Here is a 25266-nt window from a genome sequence, read left to right as displayed (position 1 = left end):
ATATGGACAAGTATGTCCTTAGGCTCTACTCATAGTATTCATGGCGAAGTTTCTTCTTCGTTAAATTGTTATATGGTTGGAATTGGAAAATGCTACATGTAGTAACTCTAAAATTTCTTGGATAATTTGATACTTGGAAATTGTTGTGCTCATGTTTAAGCTCTTGCATCATATACTTTGCACCCATTAATGAAGAAACACTTAGAGCTTGCTAATTTGGTTTGCATATTTGGTTTCTCTAGAGTCTAGATAATATCTAGTATTGAGTTTTGAACAACAAGGAAGACGGTGTAGAGTCTTATAATGTTTACAATATGTCTTTTATGTGAGTTTTGCTGCACCGTTCATCCTTGTGTTTGTTTCAAATAACCTTGCTAGCCTAAACCTTGTATCGAGAGGAAATACTTCTCATGCATCCAAAATCCTTGAGCCAACCACTATGCCATTTGTGTCCACCATACCTACCTACTACATGGTATTTATCCGCCATTCCAAAGTAAATTGTTTGAGTGCTACCTTTAAAATTCCATCATTCACCTTTGCAATATATAGCTCATGGGACAAATAGCTTAAAAACTATTGTGGTATTGAATATGTACTTATGCACTTTATCTCTTATTAAGTTGCTTGTTGTGCGATAACCATGCTTCAGGGACGCCATCAACTATTCTTTGTTGAATATCATGTGAGTTGCTATGCATGTCCGTCTTGTCTGAAGTAAGAGAGATCTACCACCTTAATGGTTGGAGCATACATATTGTTAGAGAAGAGCATTGGGCCGCTAACTAAAGCCATGATTCATGGTGGAAGTTTCAGTTTTGGACATATATCCTCAATCTCATATGAGAATAATAATTGTTGCCACATGCTTATGCATTAAAGAGGAGTCCATTATCCTGTTGTCCATGTTGTCCCGGTATGGATGTCTAAGTTGAGAATAATCAAAAGCGAGAAATCCAAAATGCGAGCTTTCTCCTTAGACCTTTGTACAGAGCGGCATGGAGGTACCCCATTGTGACACTTGGTTAAAACATGTGTATTGCGATGATCCGGTAGTCCAAGCTAATTAGGACAAGGTGCGGGCACTATTAGTATACTATGCATGAGGCTTGCAACTTGTAAGATATAATTTTCATAACTCATATGCTTTATTACTACCGTTGACAAAATTGTTTCATGTTTTCAAAATAAAAGCTCTAGCACAAATATAGCAATCGATGCTTTCCTCTTTGAAGGACCATTCTTTTTACCTTTATGTTGAGTCAGTTCACCTATCTCTCTCCATCTCAAGAAGCAAACACTTGTGTGAACTGTGCATTGATTCCGACATACTTGCATATTGCACTTGTTATATTACTCTATATTGACAATTATCCATGAGATATACATGTTACAAGTTGAAAGCAACCGCTGAAACTTAGTCTTCCTTTGTGTTGCTTCAATACCTTTACTTTGATTTATTGCTTTATGAGTTAACTCTTATGCAAGACTTATTGATGCTTGTCTTGAAGTACTATTCATGAAAAGTCTTTGCTTTATGATTCACTTGTTTATTCATGTCATTACCATTGTTTTGATCGCTGCATTCATTACATATGTTTACAAATAGTATGATCAAGGTTATGATGGCATGTCACTTCGAAATTATCTTTGTTATCGTTTTACCTGCTCGGGACGAGCGGAACTAAGCTTGGGGATGCTGATACGTCTCCGACGTATCGATAATTTCTTATGTTCCATGCCACATTATTGATGATATCTACATGTTTTATGCACACTTTATGTCATATTCGTGCATTTTACGGAACTAACCTATTAACAAGATGCCGAAGAGCCGATTCTTGTCTTCTGCTGTTTTTGGTTTCGAAATCCTAGTAACGAAATATTCTCGGAATTGGACGAAATCAACGCCCGGGGTCCTATTTTGCCACGAAGTTTCCGAAGACCGAAGAGGAGTCGAAGTGGGGCCACGAGGGGCCGCCACCATAGGGCGGCGCGGCCCAGGCCCTGGCCGCGCCGACCTATGGTGTGGGGCCCTCGTGTGGCCCCCCACGTTACCCTTCCGCCTACTTAAAGCCTCCGTCGCGAAAACCCCAGTACCGAGAGCCACGATACGGAAAACCTTCCAGAGACGCCGCTGCCGCCAATCCCATCTCGGGGGATTCTGGAGATCTCCTCCGGCACCCTGCCGGAGAGGGGATTCATCTCCCGGAGGACTCTTCACCACCATGGTCGCCTCCGGAGTGATGAGTGAGTAGTTCACCCCTGGACTATGGGTCCATAGCAGTAGCTAGATGGTTTTCTTCTCCTCATTGTGCTTCATTGTTGGATCTTGTGAGCTGCCTAACATGATCAAGATCATCTATCTCGTAATACTATATGTTGTGTTTGTCGGGATCCGATGGATAGAGAATACCATGTTATGTTAATTATCAAGTTATTACCTATGTTTTGTTTATGATCTTGCATGCTCTCCGTTATTAGTAGAGGCTCTGGCCAAGTTGATGCTAGTAACTCCAAGAAGGAGTATTTATGCTCGATAGTGGGTTCATGTCTCCAGTGAATCCGGGGAGTGACAGAAACCCCTAAGGTTATGGATGTGCTGTTGCCACTAGGGATAAAACATTGATGCTATGTCCGAGGATGTAGTTATTGATTACATTACGCGCAATACTTAATGCAATTGTCCGTTGTTAGCAACTTAATACTGGAGGGGGTTCGGATGATAACCTCGAAGGTGGACTTTTTAGGCATAGATGCGGTTGGATGGCGGTCTATGTACTTTGTCGTAATGCCCAATTAAATCTCACTCGTACTTATCATGACATGTATGTGCATTGTTATGCCCTCTCTATTTGTCAATTGCCCGACTGTAATTTGTTCACCCAACATGCTTTTATCTTATGGGAGAGACACCTCTAGTGAACTGTGGACCCCGGTCCATTCTTTTATACTAAAATACAAATCTGCTGCAATACTTGTTCTTTACTGTTTTCTTGCAAACAATCATCTTCCACACAATACGGTTAACCCTTTGTTACAGCAAGCCGGTGAGATTGACAACCTCACTGTTTCGTTGGGGCAAAGTACTTTGGTTGTGTTGTGTGCAGGTTCCACGTTGGCGCCGGAATCTCTGGTGTTGCGCCGCACTACATCCCGCCACCATCAACCTTCAACGTGCTTCTTTACTCCTACTGGTTCGATTAAACCTTGGTTTCTAACTGAGGGAAACTTGCCGCTGTGCGCATCACACCTTCCTCTTGGGGTTCCCAACGGACGTGTCAATTACACGCATCAGGCCCCTCCGACTCCGCCTCTTCGCCTATATAAGCCCTTTCGACCTAAACGCGAGACGAATTGACGAAACTCCAGAAAGACTCCAGGGGCGCCGCCACCATCGCGAAACTCCAATTCGGGGGACAGAAGTCTCTGTTCCGGCACCCTGTCGGGACGGGGAAGTGCCCCCGGAAGCCATCTCCATCGACGCCATCGCCTCCATCATTCTCCGTGAGTAGTTCCCCCATGGACTACGGGTTCTAGCTGTAGCTAGTTGGTACTCTCTCCTCCATGTACTTCAATACAATGATCTCATGAGCTGCCTTACATGATTGAGATTCATCTAATGTAATCGGTGTTGTGTTTGTCGGGATCCGATGGATTGTTACATTATGATTGTCTATCTACAAAGTTTATGAAGTTATTGTTGCTGCAATCTTGTTGTGTTTAATGCTTGTCACTAGGGCCCGAGTGGCATGATCTTAGATTTAAGCTCTATACTTATTGCTTAGATTGTATCTACAAGTTGTATGCACATGTCTATGTCCGGAACCAAAGGCCCCAAAGTGACAGAAATTGGGACAAGCTGGAGGGAAAGGCTTAGATATGAGGATCACATGTTTTCACCGAGTGTTAATGCTTTGCTCCGGTGCTCTATTAAAAGGAGTACCTTAATTTCCAGGTAGATTCCCTAGAGGCCCGGCTGCCACCGGTCTGGTAGGACAAAAGATGTTGTACAAGTTTCTCATTGCGAGCACGTATGACTATATATGGAAAACATGCCTACATGATTAATGATCTTGATGTTACTGTCTTAATGCTATTTCAATCATATCAATTGCCCGACTGTAATTTGTTCACCCAACACTTGTTATTGGAGAGTTGCCACTAGTGTAGATAGCTGGGAACCCCGGTCCATCTTTCATCATCATATACTCGTTTCTACATGACATTGGAAGTAGTATCAACTATCTTCTGGTGCCATTGTCTCTGTATTACTATTACTGCTTGCCGTGTTACTCGTTACTCTCTGCTCTCATATCACTCGCTACTTTCACATCACCCCTGTTACTAGTGCTTTTCCAGGTGCAGCTGAATTGACAACTCAGTTGTTAAGGCTTATAAGTATTCTTTACCTCCCCTTGTGTCGAATCAATAAATTTGGGTTTTACTTCCCTCGAAGACTGCCGCGATCCCCTATACTTGTGGGTTATCAACCATCTCTATACTTTCACCGCCGCCGAACCGTTACCGGGGGCGGAGGCCGCCACCGCTCCACCGAATCTTCCATGGCTACCGACGGAGAGCCTCAGGCCCCGGCCAAGTAGCCGTGTCGCCCAGCTTCTCCACCGGCGCTACATCACCTCTCATGGACTGCCGCCGCAGAAACCCTCTTCTCCCCCTCGTCGATTCGACGGAGGGGGTGCCGCCACCACCGCCATAGCCAGGCCGGGACCGGGGCCATGGCCGGGGTCGAGGCACGAGGCTAGGGCCGAGGCCAGCGCCGGGGTCGGGGCCACGGCCGGTAGCGGCAGCGGCTGAGGGCGGCGGGTGGCTGTGGGGCGCGGGGGGAGGAGGAGCCTCCGCCACCGCCCGGGAGGGGGGCGGGAGAGGGAGGCGGCGGGTTAGGTTTAGATGAGGAGGACTCAGGTCTAGCGTAGTATTTCTAACATTATATGTACATCTATATATGCATGTATTTTTAGATCAATAGGGAGCGTCTCCCAACTGCATTCTCATTGAAAACGAAGCATAACAGCGTAGCAGGGTTTTGCAATAGATTCAAACAGAAAAGGAAAAGAAAACACAGCGAAAGCCACACTAAGAGCATCTCCAGTCATGTCCCCTAAAGCGATTTGGGACGCGCCGTCGCCTACCTTTGGTCAAGCGACGTTAATGGCGTCCCAGTTTTCCCAGGGGACGCAGGGACGCGTCTCGTCGTGCATGGTCGCGTGGTCGTCCGCGCCGGCGTTATTGCGTGCAACCACCCGCTGCCGCCGCTGTACATTAAGAGGCCCTACGGTTCGTCCTAATCTCTCACCGCTCCCAAACCTTCTCCTCGCCGCCCCCAGATCTTCTCATCTCCGTTCCAAGCAATGTCGTCCTCGTCCTCCCGCAAGATCGCCGCGTACTCGTCCTCCTCGAACTCTTCTTCCTCTGGACCACATACTCGTCCTCCTCGAACTCTTCTTCCTCAGGATCGGCCCGATCGTCGTCGTCCTCGTCGTACCGCTCGGCGCCCTATACTATCCCCAATCGAGTGAAGGAGGAGCCGGCGATGCCCGTCAATCGGAGGCGCGGCGGCAGCGGCAGCCGCCGGCAGCAAGAGAGGCGCGACGACGCCCTCCTCATCCCGAAGCCGGAGGTGAAGGAGGATCCGGAGGAAGCGTCACAGGAGGCGCTGCTCGCGGAGTACGAGCGGCAGCAGCGCCTCATCGCCATCAGCGACGACCCTGAGGACTGCCCAGGGCTGCGAGCGGCGTTCTTGGTGTCGCTCAACGACAAGGATGCCTGGAGGGGAGATGTCGAGACGGCGATCTCCATGTCCATCCGCGACTCCGGCAAGCCGCTCGTGGACCTCAGCGACGACGGCGAGGCAGGACCAAGCGGCCTGGTGAAGGACGAGCGCGTCAAGCAGGAGGTCATCACCGACGACATGTATAACTTCCACCAGTACTACGACGCCTCCTGCCGCCGCAAGTACTTCTAGATTAGGTTTAGTTTAAATTTAGTCGAATCTCGTTCGAACCTATGTAATACTAGCACAATACCCACGCGTTGCTGTGGAAGAACAACAAAAACTGTTGACTTTGAAAATATAAAATAAAAGATTGTGGACTTCTAAAAAAGAAAACAACGCATCAGAAAATTCATGGTTACCATACCTTACTTTGCTTATTGTCTTTTTAAAAGTTTTACAGTAGATTTAGCCACTGCTTGTATTTATAAACTTTATGAAAAGTATAGTCTAAAATGGAGCTAGAAAGTAACACCAAACAAAAACAGGAAAACTAAGCTAGGATTGTAGTACACAGAGGAGTGAATAGGTCGGAATTTGATCAAAAATTTCAATTCTGAGTGCTCTCTTAAGCTACTGTATTGTTGGAACAAATCTAAGCAAACTCTGACTGCGTTACCCCGCTGTGCCTAAAGATATAGACTACCGTTCATCGCCCTTATAGGTAGAACTGAATATTTCTTAATGCTGTAAAATAGGTTATCTCACTGTCTGGCAGGAACTTGTCATCTTCAGCAAAAGCTGGCTGGGATTTCCTGTTCATTTTCAAGAAAATGTTGATTGCTTGATCTAAGTCAAACCAAAATGTTCAGTTCCAGCTAAAAAATACCAAAAGGAAATTTGTTCACCAAACTGATGTAGAATATGAAAGCACGAGACAACCATATATTAATTAAACAGGGGAATTCCTCTAGAAGAAAAATCCAATAGAGTCACACAATGGCAGAATCTACTAATCGCTCCTAGTTGTATTTTTGTTGTAAGCTTCCTTCCGTGTTGATTAAGCAATCTCATAAGGCAGCAGCTGTAGTCAGATGAACTGACTTCACGACCTTGGCCATCGCAACATCCAAGCATATGGTGGAGCACGGCAAGCTGACTCGCCTCTTCAATCCGTTCGATTGATGCAGGTCCGTGGACAAGCTCCGCCTTTGTTGCTACATTAACATCGAAAGAATTAGCAGTGAATGAGATATACGGGTCTGGAGTAGTTAGGCCACGCCTCGTCCCTGTACTGGCGACGATGACTCTTATCCGGGCGTTGCGCGTCCGTGCAGGATCCAGGTGATGTAAGCTGCGCCTGCCTGACCCCCCATAAGGAGCTTCCCCGCCGCCGTCCTGGCAGATACAGCGAGCTTCCCCGCCGCCGTCCTAGTAGATACGGTGCTACATAGTCCACGGCCACTTGAGTCAAGACGTGAGACCCGTCGACGGCACAGACGCACGTCGCCATGGGCATCTGCCAGAACGAACGGGCGATGCTAGTTGCGTAGGCGCACCAACTCGGTCGATCATGCTCTGTGGAGGAGGAAAAGCTGGGACGGCTGTGTGTGCGGTGTACGAACTCTAATTTCGATCTGCCGATCTGTTTTGCGATCGGGGCGTGCGAAGCTGGGAGCCTGGGACAGGACATACGAAAGGGTTAGCTGTGATCCGGTTTTTGTGGTTTTCTTTTGCGATCGGGACGAACAGGACATACGAAAGGGTTAGCTGTGATCCGGCTTTTGTGGTTTTCTTTTGCGATCGGGACGGAAGGACGTAGGAAGCCCAGGGTTTTTTTTGACGTACGATGATTTTTTCACGGACGGACACCACCGATAGTAAAGAAGATATGCCTAGTTTGGATGAATTTAATCGAATCTCGCACAAGTTTAAAATTTCCAAAATTTTATTTGGGGGACGCGACAGGGAGCGACATCCCGTAAACGCGACACGAATAAAACACGTCTATAAACGCTCGATCCGGCGCTGTTTGAGGGACGGTTTGGGGGACGCTGCTGGAGATGCTCTAAACACCTAAACCAGCCATCAAGCTAAAGTCTTTGAGACCCCTACCACCATCAGACAGGCACATCACAACCAGAACTTGGTATAAATAGAAGAGACATGAGCAGGCTTTTCCCCCACGAGGCCCTAAACCCAAACTCGGTATCCGATCGTAGGCTCTTCTTCCACCGCTACCAGATACCGTGGGGTGCATATCATCGCATCCCTCCGCTATCGCCGCATTTTTCACGCCGCCGCCGCGATGGCCACAAATTCAACGCTCTCGCTAACTACGGCTCCTAGCATCACGGTCCTTGGCCCCATCACCGCCCAGCTATCTGAAACGGCGGCAGATCCCGTCGTTCCCACCATTGTTGTTCACCTGAACAACAGTATCTTTAGTGGTGGCGCCAGGACATCAATACTATGTAGTCAGTTGAAACTTGTGAAGTCAAATACATGTACTTGTAGTATTTTTTAATTTTTTATTGCCTACTTGAAGCATGTATTGCCAAAGACCGTGACGAAGGGAACTGGTGATGTTGCGCGGATGGTGACCAACCCCGCATACACGCAATGGCATGCCCTTGATCAGAAGGTTCTCAGTCACCTCTATGGGTCGATGACCGAGGAAATCTCCACCTAGCTCATCGGCTGCACTTCAGATGCTGCGGCCTAGGGAGCCATCCACGCCGGCCATGTTCACCGCTGAGAACTGCACCGTTGTTAGGCATCTTTGGCGCCAGATCCAAGGGCTGAGAAAAGGTGACTCACACACGGCGAGACAAGCACCACACCGATGACACGGTGCGCTATGACCCGACTCAACGTGCGTTCTTTGCGACAATAGTGTCTCATGGGATGCCCTCAGCAACCACCTACTTGGGTGCTTGTTCCCCGTCCACCTGGTGTTAACATTATTGGGTGTTAACATTATTGGGTGTAAGTGGATCTTCAAGATGAAGCAACGTCCAAATGGTTCCACTGATAAATACAAGGCACATCTTGTCGTCCGTGGTTTCACTCAGCAGTATTGCATTGATTATGGTGATACTTTCAATCCTGTCATCAAGCCAGACATAGTTTGTTTGGTTCTTTCTATCTCTAACCGTATCAGTAAAGCTTTTCATCACGGTTTCTTTTTGCAAGGATCAAATAAAGCTAACCAGATTGCTAACTCTCGGTTAGCCGGGAACTAAGTTAGAGCCCGATCAACTCGACGACCGTTAAATTTGCTTCGTGATTCGTGCATACCAGAATTACACATGGACGCATAATTGCACATACATATGTAATTGCATATCCTTTTTGCCCCAAAAACCAGGTTAACCGGTAATTAAGCTAATTCTCGGTCGATGAATTCCAGATCGACCGGGAATTAGCCGCGTCCTAAAGCTAATACCGCAGTTTTCTAGAACGTTGGCGCACATTTTGAACTACATTTGGCGACGGTCCATGATAAAGGATGCTAACCGCAGACCATATACCCATAGACAGGTGTTCAATCGCATGGTTGCATTTTTCTCTGTTACGTACAGTATGCAACCATGTAGAGCAAAGTTAGCCATCTTCTTTTAACGAGTCAGTTTGCTCACGAAGTCCACGTTCAACCGAATAGAAGCATCTAGACGCACGGCCTGGCCGTCAATTGCATCGCATCTTCTAATTTGGATCGGAAGGTGTAATCGGATGACCAGCGGAAACGGTACGGTGTGTGCGTAGAAATATGCACCAAATCGGAAATTAGCGGCCACTCCACTGTATTTGCCTGACGAAAGTGGCAAGCCGAGATTAACGGAAGGAGGCAACGTCCAACCGCCAACGTACGAGCACGATCACGGTCAGACACAGATGGCTGGCCGGCGGGGATTAACAGCCGCCAGGTCGAGCCAGACTCCACACAGCGCAGTCGCCGGCCAGCGCTCTCCGGCGAAAACAACCGGCCTGCCGCCGGCCGGCGCAGGAGCACCTACGTACGAGGGCGGCCGGCGGCGGCCAAATAATATTTCTCCCAACCGAGCGGGACATTTTGACAAGTCACTGCCTGGCTGGTCGTGTAAACAAGCACGCCATAAACATTAGTTAATCTGCAACACCGTACGTCGTGGAGTAATAGTATAAGCTTTGACTTGATCCTATACGATCCAGAGGTAAAAGACCCGCAATAACCAACCACGTGGCAACAGAAGCGTTTTGACCGCGTTTACTACCAGCTCGCGAAATAGACCAACTAATCCTGCTATTAGGGCTCATATATAGCAAGATATCTGGCGTGGCTTATACCATGTGCTCCATAAGGTGGCTACGAGTATGATGGATCGAAGTTGGAGAGATGGGCGTTGCTGAAATACAGCCATAGAAGATGATCTTCATCTCACCATGGTTTTCTATGGGCTTATTGTTGATGAAATTAGCATCTTTGGGTTATCCTGGCAGGACTAAGTTAGTTATTAGTTGTTGGTCATATGCGAGCTAAGAAATAAGTGTTAATGATCCAACCTTGATGCGGGCGCACATGTTATCCGTCATAATTGCTCCTGTCTCCAGGATTTAGGGTTTAGGTCTAAACATATCAAATCTACCAAAGTTAGGGTTCAATGTTACTCACAACGCTGTGACCATCGGGCGAGGAAGACGGCATATGTCGACGGGGTGGAGGATGATGATATGTCGCGACGGAGCTCCACAGTCCGGAGAAGATGGTGTTGCTTACTTGCTCGTCCAAGAAAAAGCTTCCATGAACGGAGATCTTGAATGGGGGGAAACGATGGCACGGGATTTGTCTGTGGGGGTTGCGGTTTAAATAGGCGCTGTGAATCGGCGGAGAGGTGACTGAATATCTCCCGCCGTTTTTCTTTGCGGACTCGCGCGAGCTCCCACCATCACTTCCTCGTACGTGTTTGGCGCAAAATTTAATTAGCGAGTGCATGAAGAGCTTAGCTTGCGTGAAACGGTTGATTCGACTGTGGCTCCAACAGCCATGTGTTGCTTTAAATAGCGCAGTATGCAGAGAAAAAACTATGTGAGGTAACAAACACCCGATTTCTTGCCAAGTTGATGCGAAAAACATTGTTGCGAGCAACCAAACTGACCTTAACAATCGCCAAATCTGGCTCCTTATACAGCCCTGTGTTGCTTTAAATAGCGCGATATGGAGAGAAAAAACTATGTAAGGTAACAAACAACCGGATTTCTTGCCAAGTTGATGCGAAAAACATGGTTGCGAGCAACCAAACTGACCCAGTGCTTCAAACTTGACGACACCCAGAGAGCGCTCGCTCTTCTGGCAAGAAATGGTTTCACGGTTTGGTCAATTTTAACCTAGTTCATATTTCAAAAAGTGAAGATTAGATTTTTGAAAGAAAATAAACTACTTCCACTGACCGGTTCGAAACGGTTTTCAGCGGCGTGAGTAGTGCATACCTCTATCAAGCATGTACACGCACGCACGTACGCAGCGGTCAATATTATTTCACGGAACTGGTAATAAATATAACTAGATAATACCCCGCGCGTTGCTGCGGGAATTGGTTGTAGTTTTTCTTGCAGCACGATTAATAAATTATTTATAGTTTGCATCAATAATCTTGACAAATTTCATACATACACTTGTATTACATGCAAAAATATCTAGGGTATAAATAAAAATGATATGGTAAAACAATTGTAGTTTCAGCCTAATAAGTATTTTTAGCAGGAACTTTGAAGCGCAAACTCACGTTTGAAAGTTAAAAACACTCTGTTCTAGTGTTCTTGCTGCTTGTTATTGCATCTGTATATTTCTTATGAGTTTCTCCTATTGAAACTGCAAAAGAAGGAGGCAGCACGTTCTTTGTAGAAGTAGGTAACATCCTAAAAAAAGGTATTCTATATTGTTAATCACGATTGACGCATTGAGGTAAAAGGTTAAAAGGAGAAAATATACGAAGGGGATTTCGGTAGCAGCAGCGGCTGCTTAGATTCTCCACATGTACTTGGAAGATAAATGTGCGAGGGAGTATTGTATGAGAGATGACGCAATGGTAGCAACCTGGGAAAAATAAGGACATGCAAAGTGTAGTCAAGAGGCGAAGTGCATGATACTAATTTGACAGTAAACAGCATACAGAAACTCTTGCAAAAGGGAATTCATCAAGAACCTTCTATGTGTAGGGGACTGACAACTGCTGCAACTGCGTTTCGGTCAGCACGGTCGGTACACCAACCCTAGATGAAATCCACTGGAGTTACAGCAAGGCCGTGGGCGTTGTGAGGAAGGGAGCAGAACAACTCTGGAGAAAACCAAAGCACCAGATATGGAGAGGACTGGGACGCGCAGCAGCTGCGGTGCTTAACTCTCCATCGGTTATTGGGGGAGTAATTGGGGGAGTTACAGAATGAGTAATTTGGTATGAAGTCGGATGGACATGCATGGCACCGTGTTGATCCGGAAGAGGAAGAGGAGAAGATTTGAGAGGAAAGGTCGGGGTGAATTTTCTTTGTCAATTCGTGCCGAGGAGATGGAGAGGTGAAACAACATGTGGTGCATGAAGGATGTGCTGGGCCATTGCGAGCCGGGAGCGTAATTAGATGACACGTTGTATTTACGGAAGAAAAGTAAAAATATTTGCTAAGGTGGCATTTTTTCTTATAATAACTTGCTGAGTTGGCACTTAATGATGGGCTGCATGTTTGACGTGGAAGAATTGCTTACGTGGCAGGTTGTGATTGCTTAGTGATGCTTGATGAGGTGGATACCTTGCATGTCCAGAAAAATGAGATCACTTATTAAGAATAGAAAGATTACCGCACCTACGGAGCGTCCCAAAATAGTGGGAACTTTTGACAAGTCACTGGCTGGCCAGTCGTGCAAACAAGCACGCCATGAACGTTAGTTAATCCGCAACACCGTCCCGGATCGAGTAGTAGCAGTAAAATATTCGCGCTTAATTAGGTAGCCTTTTGACTTGATCCGATCCGATCATGACGTAAAGCTCGTCGATCAGGACGGGCGGTGTCACCACGTGGCAGCAGCGGCGTGTTTTGACCGCGTTTAGTTTGCTAGTGCTCGATCCCGACGGCCGGCGAGCGGTAAGCTCCAGCTAATCCCTCGAGCGATCCAGCGATAGTATATGTTCGGTCGCTCGTTTGCATGGACGGTTGATAGGCGCCTGCGCGTGCGTGCCACTTCGTCTCGTCGTGGAGACAGCGACGGCGGGGGAGGGGCCGAAGTTTTGCCGCCGCGCCGCCGTAAAGCAAGCGTCGGCCGACATAAGTGCGTCACGGCTGCGGCTTCTTTTCTTCGACGGGAAGGTTTTTCCCTTGTTTTACGTGTGACCAGTCGTATGTCGACCGCCGTAATACGGTCGCTGCGTGGCGAAGGCGATGGCCGGGGGCAGCGTACGTGCGTGCGTGATGATGCATGTGAAGCGTACACGTGTCGTGCGAGTAGAGAAATGGGTTGGGCCCGGGAGTAGTACTACGTGTGAGTAACGGGACACGCTGCATCTCCTGCGGAAGAGTGTGTCTTAGGGCATGCCCAATGCACAGCCCTAGGGGTATTGTCTCACACCTTTAATTAGGTTCAGGTGGTCCAAAGTAGGTTTGGATGAGGAGGCAGTCTCTTCATCAGGAGGTAACCTCTTCAGCTATAAAGTGGAAAATGTGAGAGAGAAAGAGAAAAATCAAATCAGCTTTTGAGAGAAAGACATATTAATGGGACCATAACATGGCATGCATATGTCAAAAGTTTTATCCAATCCTAGTTGGACAGCTGCCTCCATTGCTCATGCCCTTAGATCATGTGTATAGCAGTCCCCTTACTTTTCTACCCCGTATTTCGCGACTTCTTCGCCCCGTATTAAAAAAATGCTCGCAGATCTGTTTCGTCTAGCAGACCCCGTATTTGATCCCGTAAATTCGTAAATTTAAAACCCCGGGAAACTTGTTCATTCATAGTTCGTCGATCATACATACGAATCTACGTATCTACATACAAAATGCGCGATCATGGAACGCGACTTCTAGTCGGAGAGGTCGATGATGTACCCGTCGGCCTCCGCCGCCGCCTCCCGCGCCTCCGCCTCCTTCACGGCGGCGATGGCCGCCGCCCTATCTTCCTCCTGCGCCCTCTGCCTCTCGTCAGCGTCCTTGAGGGACTCTTGAATCGCCTTCAAGAAGGCGGGGTCCTGGTCCTCGTCGTCCTCCTCCTCCTCACCGGCGACCGCTGGTGCTCCCGATGCTCGTGTTCCATGCCTCCTTCGCCCGGCGTTGGCGCTCCCACTCGGCGCGCCACTCGTCGAACTTGGGGCCGCTCGTCGGCTTGAGCGGCGGGTCCTCGTTGTACCAGTGGCCGCCCCGCGCGAAGTCATGGAGCTTCGGCGGGACGAACGCGGCGCCGTCGTACTTGCAGGCCGCACGGCGGCTCCCGGCGGCGGCTCCCGGCGGCGGATCTCTTGCATTGGAGCCGCCACGCATCCTCCATGTTGTCCGGCGAGCGGGATCGCTTCGATCCGCTCACCGGCGAGGCGGTACTGCGGCGGCGGGCGTCCATGCCGGAGCTGGGGTGGAATGCGACGCGGGGGAGTGAGGAATTGCTCGCCGGAGCAGGATGGAGGAGGCGGCGGCGCACGGCGGAGCTAGGGTTGCGAGTGAGGGGTTAAACCCTCACTCGTACGTTTTGCCCGGTATAAGTAGGGGCGGCGGGGCGGATTTCCTGGGCCCCGTATTCCATCGAAACGGGTCGGCCCGAATACGGGGCCTGCAAGACGGCCCAAACCGCGCCTGCCCCGTATCTTGCCGGAATTTTACGGGGTGGGCGGGTTATAAGGGGCCTGTTAGACATGCTCTTATTTGCTCCGTTTTGAACCGTTTAGCTCCAGAAGCGTATTCCAAACTCCCCAAAAACGCACCAAACTTAGCGAAAGGGGACGCCACCGGATCATGTTGCTAGCCGCGTCCCTAAAACCACCCCAAATATAAATTTGAATAGTTCACGTTAAAAAAGTTGTTCCGACCAAAGTCGTCGCGGTCAAAGTAGCCGCGATCAAAATACTGGACGCGATCATATTATAGACCGTGGGTGAAATTGAATATAATTAGAAAAAGCAGTTCGGCGACGTCGATCGTGCATTGATACGTCTCCGACGTATCGATAATTTCTTATGTTCTATGCCATATTATTGATGATACCTACATGTTTTATGCACACTTTATGTCATATTCGTGCATTTTCTGGAACTAACCTATTAACAAGATGCCGAAGTGCCGGTTCCTGTTTTACGCTGTTTTTGGTTTCGAAATCCTAGTAACGAAATATTCTCGGAATTGGACGAAACGAAGACCCGGGGGCCTATTTTGCCGCGAACCTTCCGGAAGACCGAAGAGCATACGAAGTGGGGCCACGAGGTGGCCAAACCACATGGCGGCGCGGCCAAGGGGGCCCGCGCCGCCCGTGGTGTGGGCCCCTCGTCGGCCCCCCGACTCGCCCTTCCGCCTACTTAAAGCCTCCGTCGCGAAACCCCCGATGCGAAAAACCACGATACGGAAAACCTTGCGAGACGCCGCCGCCGCCGATCCCATCTCGGGGGATTCCGGAGATCTCCTCCGGCACCCCGCCGGAGAGGGGATTCATCTCCCGGAGGACTCTACACCGCCATGGTCGCCTCCGGAGTGATGAGTGAGTAGTTCACCCTCGGACTATGGGTCCATAGCACTAGCTAGATGGTTGTCTTCTCCTCATTGTGCTTCATTGTTGGATCTTGTGAGCTGCCTAACATGATCAAGATCATCTATCCGTAATACTCTATGTTGTGTTTGTCGGGATCCGATGGATAGAGAATACCATGTTATGTTAATTATCAAGTTATTACATATGTGTTGTTTATGATCTTGCATGCTCTCCGTTACTAGTAGAGGCTCTGGCCAAGTTTTTGCTTTTAACTCCAAGAGGGAGTATTTATGCTCGATAATGGGTTCATGCCTGCATTGACACCTGGGACAGTGACAGAAAGTTCTAAGGTTGTGTTGTGCTGTTGCCACTAGGGATAAAACATTGGCGCTATGTCCGAGGATGTAGTTGTCGATTACATTACGCACCATACTTAATGCAATTGTCTGTTGCTTTGCAACTTAATACTGGAAGGGGTTCGGATGATAACTCTGAAGGTGGACTTTTTAGGCATAGATGCAGTTGGATGGCGGTCTATGTACTTTGTCGTAATGCCCAATTAAATCTCACTATACTTATCATGCCATGTATGTGCATTGTTATGCCCTCTCTATTTGTCAATTTCCCGACTGTAATTTATTCACCCAACATGCTTTTATCTTATGGGAGAGACACCTCTAGTGAACTGTGGACCCCGGTCCATTCTTTTATACTGAAATACAAATTTGCTGCAATACTTGTTTTACTGTTTTCTCTCGCAAACAATCATCTTCCACATAATTCGGTTAATCCTTTGTTACGGCAAGCCGGTGAGATTGACAACCTCACCTGTTTCGTTGGGGCAAAGTACTTTGGTTGTGTTGTGCAGGTTCCACGTTGGCGCCGGAATCCCTGGTGTTGCGCCGCACTACATCCCGCCGCCATCAACCTTCAACGTGCTTCTTGGCTCCTCATGGTTCGATAAACCTTGGTTTCTTTCTGAGGGAAAACTTGCTGCTGTGCGCATCATACCTTCCTCTTGGGGTTGCCCAACGAACGTGTGAAATACACGCCATCAAGCATATTTTCTCGGCGCCGTTGCCGGGAGATCAAGACACGCTGCAAGGGGAGTCTCCACTTCTCAATCTCTTTACTTTGTTTTTGTCTTGCTTTATTTTATTTACTACTTTGTTTGCTGCATTATATCAAAACACAAAAAAATTAGTTGCTAGCTTTACTTTATTTACTGTCTTGTTTGCTATATCAAAAACATAAAAAAAATTAGTTTACTTGCATTTACTTTATCTAGTTTGCTTTATTTACTACTGCTAAAATGGCCAACCCTGAAAATACTAAGTTGTGTGACTTCACTAGCACAAATAATAATGATTTCTTATGCACACCTATTGCTCCACCTGCTACTACGGCAGAATTCTTTGAAATTAAACCCGCTTTACTAAATCTTGTTATGCGAGAGCAATTTTCTCGGTGTTAGTTCCGATGATGCTGCTGCCCATCTCAATAATTTTGTTGAACTATGTGAAATGCAAAAATATAAAGATGTAGATGGTGACATTATAAAATTAAAATTGTTTCCTTTCTCATTAAGAGGAAGAGCTAAAGATTGGTTGCTATCTCCGCCTAAGAATAGTATTGATTCCTCGGACTAAATGCAAGGATGCTTTTATTGGTAGATATTATCCCCCTGCTAAAATTATATCTTTGAGGAGTAGCATAATGAATTTTAAACAATTGGATAATGAACATGTTGCTCAAGCTTGGGAAAGAATGAAATCTTTGGTTAAAAATTGCCCAACCCATGGATCGACTACTTGGATGATCATCCAAACCGTCTATGCGGGACTAAATTTTTCTTCGCGGAATTTATTGGATTCAGCTGCTGGAGGTACCTTTATGTCCATCACTCTTGGTGAAGCAACAAAGCTTCTTGATAATATGATGATTAATTACTCTGAATGGCACACGGAAAGAGCTCCACAAGGTAAGAAGGTAAATTCTGTTGAAGAATCCTCTTCCTTGAATGATAAGATTGATGCTATTATGTCTATGCTTGTGAATGGTAGGACTAATGTTGATCCTAATAATGTTCCATTAGCTTCATTGGTTGCCCAAGAAGAACATGTTGATGTAAACTTCATTAAAAATAATAATTTCAACAACAATGCTTATCGGAACAATTCTAGTAATAACTATAGGCCATATCCTTATAATAATGGTAACGGTTATGCTAATTCTTATGGGAATTCTTACAACAATAATAGGAATACACCCCCTGGACTTGAAGCTATGCTTAAATAATTTATTAGTACACAAACTACCTTTAACAAATCTGTTGAGGAAAAGCTCAATAAAATTGATATTCTTGTTTCTAGAGTTGATAGTCTTGCCTCTGATGTTGATCTTTTGAAATCGAAAGTTATGCCTAATAGGGATATTGAAAATAAAATTGTTACTACAGCAAATGCCATCCAAGTTAGAATTAATGAGAATATAAGATTAATGGCTGAACTGCGTGCTAGGTGGGATAGAGAAGAAAATGAAAAACTAGCTAAAGAGAAAAATGTAGCTAAAGTTTGGACTATTACCACCACTAGCAATGCTAATTCTTCACATGTTGCTGCACCTCCTACTATTAATGGTAAAATAATTGGTGTTGGCAATGCTTCTACTCCTAGTGCAAAGCGCGCAAAATTACACGAAACAGACTAAAGCTGCTGAAATTGTCCGTGATAAAGCTCGCTGAAATTTTTTCCAACCTTGGGGATGATAATCCCATTGCTTTAGATTGTAATGATTTAGATTTTGATGATTGCCACATCTCTGAAGTTATAAAGTTCTTACAAAAACTTGCTAAGAGTCCCAATGCTAGTCTTGTAAACTTGGCTTTCACAAAACATATTACAAATGCTCTCATAAAAGCTAGAGAAGAGAAACTAAAACTTAAAACTTCTATTCCTAGAAAGCTAGAGGATGGTTGGGAGCCCATCATTAAAATGAGAGTCAAAGATTTTGATTGTAATGCTTTATGTGATCTTGGTGCAAGTATTTCGTTATGCCTAAAAAAGTCTATGATATGCTTGACTTGTCACCATTGAAAAGCTGTCATCTGGATGTTAATCTCGTCGATAATGCTAAAAAGAAACCTTTGGGGAGAGTTGATAATGTTCATATTATGGTTAACAATAACCTTGTCCCCGTTGATTTTTTTGTCTTGGATATTGAATGCAATGCATCTTGCCCCATTATATTGGGAAGACCTTTTCTTCGAACCGTTGGTGCTACTATTGATATGAAGGAAGGTAATATTAAATATCAATTTCCTCTCAAGAAAGGTATGGAACACTTCCCTAGAAAGAGAATGAAGTTACCTTATGATTCTATTATTAGAACAAATTATGATGTTGATGCTTCATCTCTCGATAACACTTGAGATACACTTTCGCGCCTAGCCGAAAGGCGTTAAAGAAAAGCGCTTATGGGAGACAACCCATGTTTTTACTACAGTATTTTTGTTTTATATTTGAGTCTTGGAAGTTGTTTACTACTGTAGCAACCTCTCCTTATCTTATTTTTGAGTTTTGTTGTGCCAAGTAAAGTCTTTGATAGTAAAGTAAATACTAGATTTGGATTACTGCGCGATTACTGATTTCTTTGCTGTCACGAATCTGGGTCTACCTCCTCGTAGGTAGCTCAGAAAATTAAGCCAGTTTACGTGCATGATCCTCAGATATGTACGCAACTTTCATTCAATTTGAGCATTTTCATTTGAGCAATTCAGGTGGCCTAATAAAATCCATCTTTACGGACTGTTCTGTTTTGACAGATTCTGCCTTTTATTTTGCATTGCCTCTTTTGCTATGGTGGATGAATTTCTTTGATCCATTAATGTCCAGTAGCTTTATGCAATGTCCAGAAGTGTTAAGAATGATTGTGTCACCTCTGAACATGTGAATTTTTATTATGCACTAACCCTCTAATGAGTTGTTTCGAGTTTGGTGTGGAGGAAGTTTTCAAGGATCAAGAGAGGAGTATGATGCAATATGATCAAGGAGAGTGAAAGCTCTAAGCTTGGGGATGCCCCGGTGGTTCACCCCTGCATATTCTAAGAAGACTCAAGCGTCTAAGCTTGGGGATGCCCAAGGCATCCCCTTCTTCATCGACAACATTATCGGGTTCCTCCCCGAAACTATATTTTTATTCCGTCACATCTTATGTACTTTGCTTGGAGCGTCGGTTTGTTTTTGTTTTTGTTTTGTTTGAATAAAATGGATCCTAGCATTCACTTTATGGGAGAGAGACACGCTCCGCTGTAGCATATGGACAAATATGTCCTTAGGCTCTACTCATAGTATTCATGGCGAAGTTTCTTCTTCGTTAAATTGTTATATGGTTGGAATTGGAAAATGCTACATGTAGTAACTCTAAAATGTCTTGGATAATTTGATACTTGGCAATTGTTGTGCTCATGTTTAAGCTCTTGCATCATATACTTTGCACCCATTAATGAAGAAATACTTAGAGCTTGCTAATTTGGTTTGGATATTTGGTTTCTCTAGAGTCTAGATAACATCTAGTATTGAGTTTTGAACAACAAGGAAGACGGTATGGAGTCTTATAATGTTTACAATATGTCTTTTATGTGAGTTTTGCTGTACCGTTCATCCTTGTGTTTGTTTCAAATAACCTTGCTAGCCTAAATCTTGTATCGAGAGGGAATACTTCTCATGCATCCAAAATCCTTGAGCCAACCACTATGCCATTTGTGTCCACCATACCTACCTACTACATGGTATTTATCCGCCATTCCAAAGTAAACTGCTTGAGTGCTACCTTTAAAATTCCATCATTCACCTTTGCAATATATAGCTCATGGGACAAATAGCTTAAAAACTATTGTGGTATTGAATATGTACTTATGCACTTTATCTCTTATTAAGTTGCTTGTTGTGCGATAACCATGTTTTACGGGGACGCCATCAACTATACTTTGTTGAATATCATGTGAGTTGCTATGCATGTCCGTCTTGTCTGAAGTAAGAGAGATCTACCACCTTAATGGTTGGAGCATGCATATTGTTAGAGAAGAACATTGGGCCGCTAACTAAATCCATGATTCATGGTGGAAGTTTCAGTTTTGGACACATATCCTCAATCTCATATGAGAATATTAATTGTTGTTACATGCTTATGCATTAAAGAGGAGTCCATTATCTGTTGTCCATGTTGTCCCGGTATGGATGTTTAAGTTGAGAATAATCAAAAGCGAGAAATCCAAAATGCGAGCTTTCTCCTTAGACCTTTGTACAGGCGGCATGGAGGTACCCCATTGTGACACTTGGTTAAAACATGTGCATTGCAAAGATCCGGTAGTCCAAGCTAATTAGGACAAGGTGCGGGCACTATTAGTATACTATGCGGGAGGCTTGCAACTTGTAAGATATAATTTACATAACTCATATGCTTTATTACTACCGTTGACAAAATTGTTTCATGTTTTCAAAATAAAAGCTCTAGCACAAATATAGCAATCGATGCTTTCCTCTTTGAAGGACCATTCTCTTTACTTTTATGTTGAGTCAGTTCACCTATCTCTCTCCACCTCAAGAAGCAAACACTTGTGTGAACTGTGCATTGATTCCTACATACTTGCATATTGTACTTGTTATATTACTCTATGTTGACAATTATCCATGAGATATACATGTTACAAGTTGAAAGCAACCGCTGAAACTTAATCTTCCTTTGTGTTGCTTCAATACATTTACTTTGATTTATTCCTTTATGAGTTAACTCTTATGCAAGACTTATTGATGCTTGTCTTGAAGTACTATTCATGAAAAGTATTTGCTTTATGATTCACTTGTTTACTCATGTCATTACCATTGTTTTGATCGCTGCATCCACTACATATGTTTACAAATAGTATGATCAAGGTTATGATGGCATATCACTTCGAAATTATCTTTGTTATCGTTTTACTCGCTCGGGACGAGCGTAACTAAGCTTGGGGATGCTTGATACGTCTCCGACGTATCGATAATTTCTTATGTTCTATGCCATATTATTGATGATACCTACATGTTTTATGCACACTTTATGTCATATTCGTGCATTTTCTCGGAACTAACCTATTAACAAGATGCCGAAGTGCCGGTTCTCGTTTCTGCTGTTTTTGGTTTCGAAATCCTAGTAACGAAATATTCTCGGAATTGGACGAAACGAAGACCCGGGGGCCTATTTTTCCACGAACCTTCCGGAAGACCGATGAGCATACGAAGTGGGGCCACGAGGTGGCCAAACCACATGGCGGCGCGGCCAAGGGGGCCCGCGCCGCCCGTGGTGTGGGCCCCTCGTCGCCCCCGACTCCGCCCTTCCGCCTACTTAAGGCCTCCGTCGCGAAACCCCGATGCGAAAAACCACGATACGGAAAACCTTACCGAGACGCCGCCGCCGCCGATCCCATCTCGGGGATTACGGAGATCTCCTCCGGCACCCTGCCGGAGAGGGGATTCATCTCCCGGAGGACTCTACACCGCCATGGTCGCCTCCGGAGTGATGAGTGAGTAGTTCACCCCTGGACTATGGGTCCATAGCGGTAGCTAGATGGTTGTCTTCTCCTCATTGTGCTTCATTGTTGGATCTTGTGAGCTGCCTAACATGATCAAGATCATCTATCTGTAATACTCTATGTTGTGTTTGTCGGGATCCGATGGATAGAGAATACCATGTTATGTTAATTATCAAGTTATTACATATGTGTTGTTTATGATCTTGCATGCTCTCTGTTACTAGTAGAGGCTCTGGCCAAGTTTTTGCTTTTAACTCCAAGAGGGAGTATTTATGCTCGATAGTGGGTTCATGCCCGCATTGACACTCGGGACGAGTGACGGAAAGTTTTAAGGTTGTGTTGTCTCTGTTGCCACTAGGGATAAAACATTGGCGCTATGTCCGAGGATGTAGTTGTCGATTACATTACGCACCATACTTAATGCAATTGTCTGTTGCTTTGCAACTTAATACTGGAAGGGGTTCGGATGATAACTCTGAAGGTGGACTTTTTAGGCATAGATGCGGTTGGATGGCGGTCTATGTACTTTGTCGTAATGCCCAATTAAATCTCACTATACTTATCATGCCATGTATGTGCATTGTTATGCCCTCTCTATTTGTCAATTGCCCGACTGTAATTTGTTCACCCAACATGCTTTTATCTTATGGGAGAGACACCTCTAGTGAACTGTGGACCCCGGTCCATTCTTTTATACTTGAAATACAAATCTGTCGCAATACTTGTTTTACTGTTTTCTCTGCAAACAATCATCTTCCACATAATTCGGTTAATCCTTTGTTACAGCAAGCCGGTGAGATTGACAACCTCACTGTTTCGTTGGGGCAAAGTACTTTGGTTGTGTTGTGCAGGTTCCACGTTGGCGCCGGAATCCCTGGTGTTGCGCCGCACTACATCCCTCCGCCATCAACCTTCAACGTGCTTCTTGGCTCCTCCTGGTTCGATAAACCTTGGTTTCTTTCTGAGGGAAAACTTGCTACTGTGCGCATCATACCTTCCTCTTGGGGTTGCCCAACGAACGTGTGAAATACACGCCATCATGCATCATGAGTCGATGTAGGCCCGTCGAGCACGACGACCTTGTCGTGCTCTGCCCGGTTTGGCTGCTCCGTCGCTGATGGTGATACCGACGCAAGTGTACTAGCAGACGTTCTCGCCGACGCGCCTGCTAGTGCCGCCACTGCCTCCGGAGGTGGGGTGTTGCTGCCTCGGTCGTGGAGGTGTTAGCGCCGATGGCCGATTCATGGCTCACTGTTGCGCGTGAGTCACAGAGACACTGATCTTCCAGAACCTTCTACTTGGGTTCTCGTGAGCCTGAAGCCGCCTTCTTCTTCTTCTTCTTCTTCTTCTTCTTCTTCTTCTTCTTCTTCTTCTTCTTCTTCTTCTTCTTCTTCTTCTTCTTCTTCTTCTTCTTCTTCTTCTTCTTCACGCCGGCCGCGTCAACCTTCACGAGATCCTCTGCATCCTCCGCGGCATCATCCTCATCGTCTTCTTCATCATCCTCATCGCCATCCTCCTCCTCGTGCCATGCCCTGATGTCTACGGGTGCTTCTATTCTTGTAGACAGTGTTGGGCCTCCAAGAGCAGAGGTTTGTAGAACAGCAGCAAGTTTCCCTTAAGTGGATCACCCAAGGTTTATCAAACTCGGGGAGGAAGAGGTCAAAGATATCCCTCTCATGCAACCCTGCAACCACAAAGCAAGAAGTCTCTTGTGTCCCCAACACACCTAATAGGTGCACTAGTTCGGCGAAGAGATAGTGAAATACAGGTGGTATGAATAAATGCGAGCAGTAGCAACGGCACCGGAAAAGTGCTTTGCTGTCCGGGACTAGTGTGTGGTTGATGGTGGTAATATTGCGAGAAGTATAGATGCAGATAAAACAAGTAAACAAACAGCGATAGCGATATTTAGGAACAAGGCCTAGGGATCATACTTTCACTAGTGGACACTCTCAACATTGATCACATAACAGAATAAATAGATAGATGCTAGACTCTACACCCTCTTGTTGGATGATGAACACCACTAACTGTGTAGGATTACACGAACCCTCAATGCCGGAGTTTACAAGCTCCACACTATTCAATGTTCATATTTAAATAACCTTAGAGTGTATAACAGATCAACATAACCAAACCAAGTACTAACATAGCATGCACACTGTCACCTTCACACTACGAAAGGAGGAATAGATCACATCAATACTATCATAGCAATAGTTAACTTCATAATCTACAAGAGATCATAATCATAGCCTACGCCAAGTACTACACGATGCACACACTGTCACCATTACACCGTGCAGGAGGAATAAACTACTTTAATAACATCACTAGAGTAGCACGCAGATATATTGTGATAAGCACTTCACTATGCCATTCATAACAGTGAATAAGTATTCTGTGAAATATAGCCTAAGAGACCCACACGGTGCACACACTGTCACCTTTACACACGTGGGACAAGGAGTCTCCGGAGATCACATAAGTAAAATCCACTTGACTAGCATAATGACATCTAGATTACAAGCATCATCATATGAATCTCAATCATGTAAGGCAGCTCATGAGATTATTGTATTGAAGCACATAGGAGAGAGATTAACCACATAGCTACCGGTACAGCCCCGAGCCTCGATGGAGAACTACTCCCTCCTCATGGGAGACAAGCAGCGTTGATGGAGATGGCGGTGGTGTCGATGGAGGAGCCTTCCGGGGCACTTCCCCGTCCCGGCGGCGTGCCGGAACGAGACTCCTGTCCCCGGATCTTGGCTTCGCGATGGCGGCGGCTCCGAAAAGTTTCTCGTACCGTGGCTTTTCCGTCTCGATGTTTTAGGTCGGGGACCTTTATATAGGCGAAGAGGCGGCGTCGAGAAGGTCAACGAGGCGACGACACAACAGGGGGCGCGGGCCCCCTTGGTCGCGCCAGGTAGTGTCCGGTGGGCCCGTGGCCCCCCTCCGGCCTCTCTCGGGTGTTCCGGAAGCTTCGCGTGATCCTAAGATGCTGGGCGTTGATTTCGTCCGATTCCGAGAATATTTCCTTACTAGGATTTCGAAACCAAAAACAGCGTAAAACAAGAAGCGGCCCTTCGGCATCTCGTCAATAGGTTAGTTCCGGAAAACGCATAAATATGACATAAAGTATGCATAAAACATGTAGATATCATCAATAATGTGGCATGGAACATAAGAAATTATCGATACGTCGGAGACGTATCAGCATCCCCAAGCTTAGTTTCTGCTCGTCCCGAGCAGGTAAACGATAACAAA

The 25266-nt window shown here is 45.8% G+C and overlaps 1 protein-coding gene across 1 annotated transcript in view; it reads right to left on the bottom strand.

The window, feature by feature from the left end:
- Positions 1 to 5826, bottom strand: part of LOC124648005 (L-type lectin-domain containing receptor kinase S.7-like) — an 8476-nt gene extending 2650 nt beyond the window's left edge. Inside the window, exon 1 of the mRNA XM_047187838.1 lies at positions 5716 to 5826. Coding sequence (XP_047043794.1) covers positions 5716 to 5826 — 111 coding nt within the window. The remainder of the gene's footprint in view (positions 1 to 5715) is intronic.
- Between the last annotated feature and the right edge of the window lie 19440 nt (positions 5827 to 25266).

The sequence above is a fragment of the Lolium rigidum genome, chromosome 4, assembly GCF_022539505.1.
Source record: "Lolium rigidum isolate FL_2022 chromosome 4, APGP_CSIRO_Lrig_0.1, whole genome shotgun sequence".
Lineage (NCBI taxonomy): Eukaryota > Viridiplantae > Streptophyta > Magnoliopsida > Poales > Poaceae > Lolium > Lolium rigidum.
This window is presented reverse-complemented; position numbering and strand designations above follow the sequence as displayed.